Source organism: Monopterus albus, unplaced genomic scaffold (genome assembly GCF_001952655.1).
Source record: "Monopterus albus unplaced genomic scaffold, M_albus_1.0 scaffold31.1, whole genome shotgun sequence".
In the NCBI taxonomy this organism is placed as follows: Eukaryota; Metazoa; Chordata; class Actinopteri; order Synbranchiformes; family Synbranchidae; genus Monopterus; species Monopterus albus.
The window spans coordinates 6,099,750-6,108,554 of NW_018127911.1; the positions used below are offsets into that span (position 1 = coordinate 6,099,750).

The following is an 8,805-nucleotide window of genomic DNA, read 5'->3' on the forward strand; positions in this document are numbered from 1 at the left end:
GTTTGTCATCAGACTTCTAGAAACCACATAACCTAGTCACTATCTGGCTGATATGTTGCTGCAGTAGACAGGGCGTGTGAGCAAAGCTGCTGCCACCACTTCCATAAAGATGAAGTGGCAGCTGGTGTCATGCCAAATGGCCCACTCCTCAATTCAGAGAAAAATAAGTGGACTGGGGAAGCAGGTGTTCACACTGGCAGGAAACAGTTTGAGCAAGAAATGGCCAAAAGGTCAAGGCACATGAAAAAGAAGGTTAAACAAAACTCCTTTGACAGGACAGATACACTTTTATAAAAACAGAATGCAGATGGAGTTGGTTCTGTAGGGTTCAAAATTGTGTAAAAATGATCACAATATGACATTATCTTATAATTACAACTTAAACAGTCACATTGAAAGCTCCAATCTAAAGAGTAAGATTTTTACTATGGACTGAGGGGTGGGTCTGTGATTTAACCAGCACACCACACATCAAGTCGTGGTCTCATATTTTATACTGGACTACATATAAATAGTTGTGGAGCCCTGCATAATCGGACACAGTGTGGGGAGAAACAGGCACACCTTTGAAAGCACACCAAATTTTGTGGACTGAAGAAACACTAATGAACTGCATGCTTATATTATCTGAAAGATTTGAGTTGGTAACCAAGTGTGAAGCTCAACTACAATGACAACTGAGAAGAATTTGCTAAGATTAGACTGCATTAACTTTAGGGAGGTGTTCCTAATAAACTGCTAACTAAACTGAGCTAAAAGATGAATAGAAAGACAAGTGAAAAAAAGAATGGTATTTCATGATCTTTACTATTGTGGATGATGTTTCAGTATGCCAGTACTCTGGTTTGCTTACAATCCTATTTAAATTGCATTTATATGAGGCATGACTAAATACAGTAGGTTTGCACTATGTACACCTAGACCTACACCAAACTAATACTGTCTAAAATACAATGCTGAAATAAACCCAACTTTCACGGAATGTACGTATATAAAGTTTTTTGTCAAACAAATTTTTGAGTCAGTCTACAGTGCAGTTTCACTCCCCTGTGTTATACTGGGAGGTTTTGTAAATATCTGAACTGCCCTCACCGTTGTGAGAATTTTTCACATTTTGATTTGTCATTGTAGGAAAAGCACAGTGTGTTACTAAAGCAGGTATCACATTAACAACGGCTCTGTTGGCAGAGTGACAATGAGTCAGCGTAACCCTAAAACTTGGGTAGCTAAAAAGAGTTCAGCCATTATTATTATACTGACATAATATCAAATCTTTCTTGAAAAAACAAGAAATTAGAAACAATATAACCTCATTATGTCCATAAAAGGCCATGTTAACAGCGAAGTGTGAATGAATGTGGGAACTTATCTGAGAAACTATCAACTTCTTTCTCTGGTTTTACAACAAGCTCATGGATCTTTGAACTTCTTAAAGACCAAACGTGTTTGTGAACAGAACTGTGACGCGACATGTCATGTGAGTCTGGGATAAAATTTTGATCTGTCATAGTAGGAAATGCACAGATGTTTTTAATGTTGTTAACGATGCCTCGTTTCCATTAGTCCATTCCACTGAACCAGGCCATACACTACCAAGAGCCTGGAACTGGCTCACTTAAACTGAATGCAGTTCTTATTAATATTTATACTTTTTGTTGTAACTTGTCAACGTTTCTGCCATGAAAAAGACTTCACCAAAAAACACTTAACTGCTGTAAAAAAAAAAAAAAAACGGGGGGATTAAGATGTGCAAATTTCTATACAAAAATTTTATAAAACTGTCCTTCAGGCATGAAATGAAACAGGATTTTCAGCTGCTTCAGAAACTATTCTGACCTCTTTACACACTTTACTGTGTGGTAATTTTAATCTGAAAGGGGCAAGATTACCATTATTTTCCATCAATATGTACAGTGTTCCAAATTATAATGCAAATGAAATATCAAAACATAATAACCAAGAGCGTAGAAAGAAACTGTTCTCTTTGTCTCATCAAAGACGCTGTGGCATTCGGTTTCTAAACCAGGCCTACGTGTTGTTGCATTCATTTGAGTTGATGTTCCTATGCGTTGCATAGTATGCACACAAATTACATGCAAGGTTCTTGTCACTTTGTAGCACACATTACTTTGGAACAGTTCTTTATGTAGAACTGTTCTGTTAATTATGTCTGCAGTTCATATGTATGTTTTGGGCAATGCCACACACTCCCTGAGATTTGTGTACTCAGGAAATTAAGAGATTTTAATTGACCATTTGTTAAATGTAAATGTTTGAGATGTTAATAAAACTGAAGAATCCGTTTCCTCTAACCAGTTTGTCATGCATTTCTACATTCCAAAACTGTACATTAATAATACAAGTTTATCCTAGTATTTCAAAATTGCAACTAATCAGGATTAACTTGATTACATTTTGTAATCAGCACTACTTTGTGCACAGTTTACTGTGTTGTAAATTTAATTTGAAATGGGTAAGATTACCATTATTTCCCATCAATGTACACAGTGTTCTAAATTATTATGTAAGTGACATATGAGTAAGATTCCATTAAAATAAACATTTTTGGTTTTTCTTTGAAGGTTTGTGCATGTTTTACTGTCAGGTATTGCTAGATAATTGGTATCGATCTCAGACAAGGTGACCTTAATTAAAGGGAAACCTATTTAAAGAAGCTGTTCCACATTATTAGGTCAACAGTTCCCAAGCAATATGGGGAAGAAGAAAGATATGTCTGAAGTTGAAACGCATGAAATAGTGCAATGTCTTGCAAAAGGTATGAAAACCATTGATATTTCACACAAACTGAGGAGAGATCACTGAACTGTGAAAAGATTTGTGAGCAATTCAGAGCACAAATGAATCCTGTCAGATAAAGGCTTATTAAGAAATGTTCCTGTCAAACAAATGTATTAAAAGGGCAGCTATAAAAAGCCACTGTTTAGTAGCAAACAGGTATTTGAATCTGTTAGTGTCTCTGGAGTCCCAAGAACCACTCGATGCAGGATCTCCCCAGCTCTTGGCAGTGCATTAAAGCTGCATTTTGGTCACCCTTAACTGGAATTCACAAAGACAAATGTTTGCAGTGGACTCAGAAATGCATGAAAATCAATTTTCAAACAGTTTTATTCTGTTTTATCAGATAGATGGAGTTCTGGATGGTTGGTGAATGGCCACCCTGTTCCAACAAGATTGCAATATCAGCAAGGCAGAGGGAGAGTGATGATCTGGTCTGGAATACCAACAAATGAGATGCTGGGTCGCTTTAGGTTGCCTAAGGGTGTCAAAATGACTTCCACAAAATGCAGTAACCATTTCCTGCCATGATACACTGGGTATGGAAAGTATTCAGACCCCCTTAAATTTTTCACTCTTTGTTATATTGCAGCCATATGCTAAAATCATTTAAGTTCATTTTTTTCCTCATTAATGTACACACAGCACCCCATATTGACAGAAAAACAGAATTTTTGACATTTTTGCAGATTTATTAAAAAAGAAAAACTGAAATATCACATGGTCATAAGTATTCAGACCCTTTGCTCAGTATTTAGTAGAAGCACCCTTTTGAGCTAATACAGCCATGAGTCTTTTTGGGAATGATGCAACAAGTTTTTCACAGCTGCATTTGGGGATCCTCTGCCATTCCTCCTTGCAGATCCTCTCCAGTTCTGTCAGGTTGGATGGTAAACATTGGTGGACAGCCAATTTTCAGGTTTCTCCAGAGATGCTCAATTGGGTTTAAGTCAGGGCTCTGGCTGGGCCATTCAAGAACAGTCACGGAGTTGTTGTGCAGCCACTCCTTCGTTATTTTAGCTGTGTGCTTAGGGTCATTGTCTTGTTTGAAGGTGAACCTTCGGCCCAGTCTGAGGTCCTGAGCCCTCTGGAGAAGGTTTTCGTCCAGGATATCCCTGTACTTGGCCGCATTCATCCTTCCCTCGATTGCAACCAGTTGTCCTGTCCCTGCAGCTGAAAAACACCCCCATAGCATGATGCTGCCACCACCATGCTTCACTGTTGGGACTGTATTGGACAGGTGATGAGCAGTGCCTGGTTTTCTCCACACATACCGCTTAGAATTAAGGCCAAAAAGTTCTATCTTGGTCTCATCAGACCAGAGAATCTTATTTCTCACCATCTTGGAGTCCTTCAGGTGTTTTTTAGCAAGCTCCATGCGGGCTTTCATGTGTCTTGCACTGAGGAGAGGCTTCCGTCAGGCCACTCTGCCCTAAAGCCCCGACTGGTGGAGGGCTGCAGTGATGGTTGACTTTCTTTGACTTTCTACAACTTTCTCCCATCTCCCGACTGCATCTCTGGAGCTCAGCCACAGTCATCTTTGGGTTCTTCTGTACCTCTCTCACCAAGGCTCTTCTCCCCTGATAGCTCAGTTTGGCCGGACGGCCAGCTCTAGGAAGGGTTCTGGTCGTCCTAAACGTCTTCCATTTAAGGATTATGGAGGCCACTGTGCTCTTAGGAACCTTAAGTGCAGCAGAATTTTTTTTTGTAACCTTGGCCAGATCTGTGCCTTGCCACAATTCTGTCTGTGAGCTCTTCAGGCAGTTCCTTTGACCTCATGATTCTCATTTGCTCTGACATGCAGTGTGAGCTGTAGGGTCTTATATAGACAGGTGTGTGGCTTTTCTAATCACGTCCAATCAGTATAATCAAACACAGCTGGACTCAAATGAAGGTGTAGAACCATCTCAGGGATGATCAGAAGAAATGGACAGCACCTAAGTTAAATATATGAGTGTCACAGCAAAGGGTCTGAATACTTATGACCATGTGATATTTCAGTTTTTTTGTTTTAATAAATCTGCAAAAATGTCAAACATTGTGTTTTTCTGTCAATATGGGGTGCTGTGTGTGCATTAATGAGGAAAAAAATGAACTTAAATGACTTTAGCATATGGCTGCAATATAACAAAGAGTGAAAAATTTAAGGGGGTCTGAATACTTTCCGTACCCACTGTATATAATATATGGGTTGTGATACTGGCAGAAACTCTACATGAACTTACAAGTTCATTAGATGAGAGAGTTGTTAAAGTGATATCAGAAAGGGGCTTGTATATTAATATGCAGCTTGAGGTAAATAGTTTTTGATTGCCTTTATTTTTTAAGAATGATCTATTTATGCAACAAATCAAACATCTGTTTTGAGTTCACTATGACCTACTGAATTACTTCAAACTACAATCTGTCATGTCATTATCAGTAGTTTTTGCTTGTAATAATACCCACATTGTCATGTACTTGTTGAGGGTAAAGACACCAACTGTGTTGACAGTTTAGGAAAAATAAACAAACATGGAACTTGAATAATAATTTTGAACAGTGTACACTCAATAACTCATAACGACAAAGAGAAAACATGTTTTTAGAAATATCTGCAAACTCAAAAAGTCAAAAACTAAAATCTCTTTTACAGAAGAGCTCAGACCCTTAATTCAGAAGTCTGTAGAAGCTCCTTTCACCAGCACTTAGAACCTCAAGTCTTCTTGGGTCTCTACGAGCTTTGCACACCTGGATTCAGCAGTTTATCCCATTCTCCCAAGTAGATCCTCTCAAGTGCTGTCAGACTGGTTGGGAAGTGTCTGTGACCTGACATCTTCAGGACTTTCCACAGATGTTTATGGAGTCTGGACTGCCACAGGAAAAGAACTGATAAATTTCAGTTTTTGATATTTAATAAATTTGCAAAAAAAAAATTGTATATGTTTTCATTTTGGTGGCATGGTGAAGCAGTGATTAGCGCTGTCCCCTCTCAGCAAGAAGGTTCTAGGTTCGAGCCCGGGCCAACCCGAGGCCTTTCTGCGTCAGCTAGTATGAATAATAACAGCGGGGCATATCCCTTACACCAACTTTTTGTGGCCACACTACACTTATTTGTTCTTTACTATCCCTCTTGCAAACACACACATTTTTTCCACCTAGATTTGAGTTTCCCAGTTGGAGTTGGACCACCGTCCAACTCCAAGTGTCTCCATGTACAAGTTAATGTCCACTTTTAGATGTGTTTCTTTTTTATATTGGCAAATTGCTAATGACTAAAAAAAAAAAAGAAAAAAAGGGGGAAGAAAAAAAATTGTGCACCATTTTTTTCTTTCCATGTTGCAGTTTATGTCCTGTTGACTAACACAATGGAACCCAAGATCCCAATTCTGGCTATTCAGACTATGCAACATGTATTCTGTAGCCTTCATAACTAAGCAAATCTGTTCACATACTGTTTTATTCCAGGCTGGAGCCCCAGCTAACCGGGTGCCTTTGCATGTTCTCCCTGTGCCTGCGTGGGTTCTCTCCAGGTGCTCTAAATAGGGGTTATGCGGAACGTCACGTGACCAAACCGGAAAACGGATCAGCGCACGTCCGCTTTTCCGCAGAACGTGGGTGATGCAACAGTAGTAACGCGAAACACGTTCTTTGAGCTCGTTTTATTTGATTAGTGCGTAGGTTATAAAATAAATAAATAAAATAAAAAAAGTTTTTTTCAAGACACAAATACCAGAAGCGGGATCATCCAAACAGTGATTTCTGCTGCGTACCTAAATGCGCGATGTCAGGGAAGTTCAATTCAGCCATAAGCTTTCACCATTTCCCTAAGGATGAAACCTTAAGAAAAATATGGATCCGTAATGTACGACGTGATAATCTTGTAATTAAGAGGACGACAACAGTATGTAGTAGACACTTCATCTCCACAGATGTAATTCAAGGTGGACGACAGCCTTTGAAAGAAGGAGCCATTCCAGTGTTGTTTGCCTGGAATGACTACTCTCTGCCAGCAAGTAGACCAAGCGTGTGGGAGAGAACGCAACGGCCGAAGGAAATTGAGGAGGAACAGATGGACGTCGGATTTCAGCTTCAGTGTCATGACTATGCGGTTATTTTTTATATATCCAAGTGGTCCGCTTCATCTCTCTGAGTTCCTGGTTAAAAGAACTGGGTTATATCTTACAAACTCTACCTTTGTAGTCGTGGATGTATGAAGAAGCATAAAGCTTAAACCCCTTATCCAGCTTGCTGCCCGGTGTTTTAGACATCGAACTGCATATTCGGTGGACATCCGTGGTCTTCATCTTTGGTAGTTCTTGGAAACATCTTGAGTAGAACAGTGCCATATTTCATACTAGTCGCAAACCGGAAACGGATGATTCTGTTTTGCAGTATATGGAAGTAAGTTGCGCATAACCCCTATTGGCCGTAGGAGTGAGTGTGGCTGTGTGCGATTGTCTGTCTCTACATGTCAGCTTTGTCCAGGGTGTACCCTGCCTCTTGCCCAGTGACAGCTGGTATTGGCTCCAGTGCCCCCCAATCCTCTTCATGATAAGGGGTACAGATAATGGATGAATGTTTTCATTTTATTAATGCGATTAGTATGTTATTGAATGTAGAGTAATGGACAACAGACACTTCCTAGCCAGTCTGAGAGAGCTTGAGAGGATCTGTCAGGAAAAATGGGATAAACTCCCCAAAAGGAATACAAAGCATGTAGAGATCCCCCAGGAATACTCAAAGCTGCAACTGCTACCAAAGAGGCTTCACAGAGTACTGATTAAAACATGGTTTCACGTTGTGATTATGGATTACTGAGTGTGGACTGATGGGAAACAGTGGGAAATTTTATCCATTTCAAATCAAACCTGCAACACAAATTGTGAAAAAAAGTGAAGAGGTCTTTCTGAAGACGCTGCATTTTAATTAAACTGCTTTATTTTTGTGAGCTTAATTGTAGATGGAGACCAAGCCAAAAAAGGCAACCCAATTTTAACAATATGTGGCAGAAATAAAAATACACACCTTCAACTTTCTCAGCACAGCGCACCCTGGCCTTCTCCCTCATGAGCTTGGGAATTAGGACATCTTTTTCCACATGCCTCAGATGGATCTCCTCTGAGGAAGCAGGGGGAAAAGAAAAATACACAGGTAACCAACACAACAATGGTCTGCGTCACCATTAGCCCCAATTTGTGCAGCAAGACGTTTACTTCAGCACTTGAAAGTGAGAGTGCTGAAATACACGAGACACACAAACTAGTGTTACATCAGTGTATTCATAACATTACTGCAGACGACCGAACAGCTTACAAGGCATACGGAGTCAATTAAGCTCACTGAGGCAGGCGGTGTACATACTGCATAACCTTATGGACACATGAATAATCACTTACTTTTACACGAAGATAGCGTTTTAGTTTAAGCTACATGGCTAACGTGAGCTACACGACTCTGCGTAACACCGAGTAACGTTAACCTTATACCAGCAGCTGAATAAATATATATAAAGGTTTTAACAAATAACATACTGCACTCCTAAAATGTACGTTAAGCATCTAAGACAGCAGAAATATTTAATACCTGAGTCGGCTGACCCCATTGTGTGCTGTTTCTCACAACATAACAAAACTATACCAACGTGACGTAGCCGACGGACGCTCAAACCACTTCCGCTAACGTAATAAAACGACGTAAGGCTCTCACCGTGGATAGTAGTCTCTGTATCTGCCTATATGACGCGTATAATGTCAGAGATAGTGAGATCCTTCTTTATTTCTGTAGCGGACAGTTCAAAATTTCTATTTTTTTGTCCTCTAGAAACACCTCTCTACTGTAGTACACATGGCTAATAATCCTCATAACAATAACAACCTATTCCTGTTTTTCATAATAATAGGCTTCATGTGAGCAAGAAAGTTTCATTCATTGTTGACTAAAGCCTGAAGTAGAAAATGTGTTGTGGCTCAAAAAATCGTCATCTAAATTAAAATGACATTGTTTTTCCCAAGAGCACATGAACTATGC

The 8,805-nt window shown here is 39.6% G+C and overlaps 1 protein-coding gene across 1 annotated transcript in view; it reads right to left on the bottom strand.

Moving 5' to 3' along the window:
* Nucleotides 1–8,490, bottom strand: part of cmc1 (C-x(9)-C motif containing 1) — an 11,758-nt gene extending 3,268 nt beyond the window's left edge. The window contains exons 1-3 of the mRNA XM_020596882.1: nucleotides 8,362–8,490; nucleotides 7,804–7,896; nucleotides 6,966–7,093 (exon numbers count right to left, since the gene is read on the bottom strand). Of these exons, the coding sequence (XP_020452538.1) occupies nucleotides 6,966–7,093; nucleotides 7,804–7,896; nucleotides 8,362–8,380 (240 nt within the window). The 5' untranslated portion in view covers nucleotides 8,381–8,490. The remainder of the gene's footprint in view (nucleotides 1–6,965; nucleotides 7,094–7,803; nucleotides 7,897–8,361) is intronic.
* Between the last annotated feature and the right edge of the window lie 315 nt (nucleotides 8,491–8,805).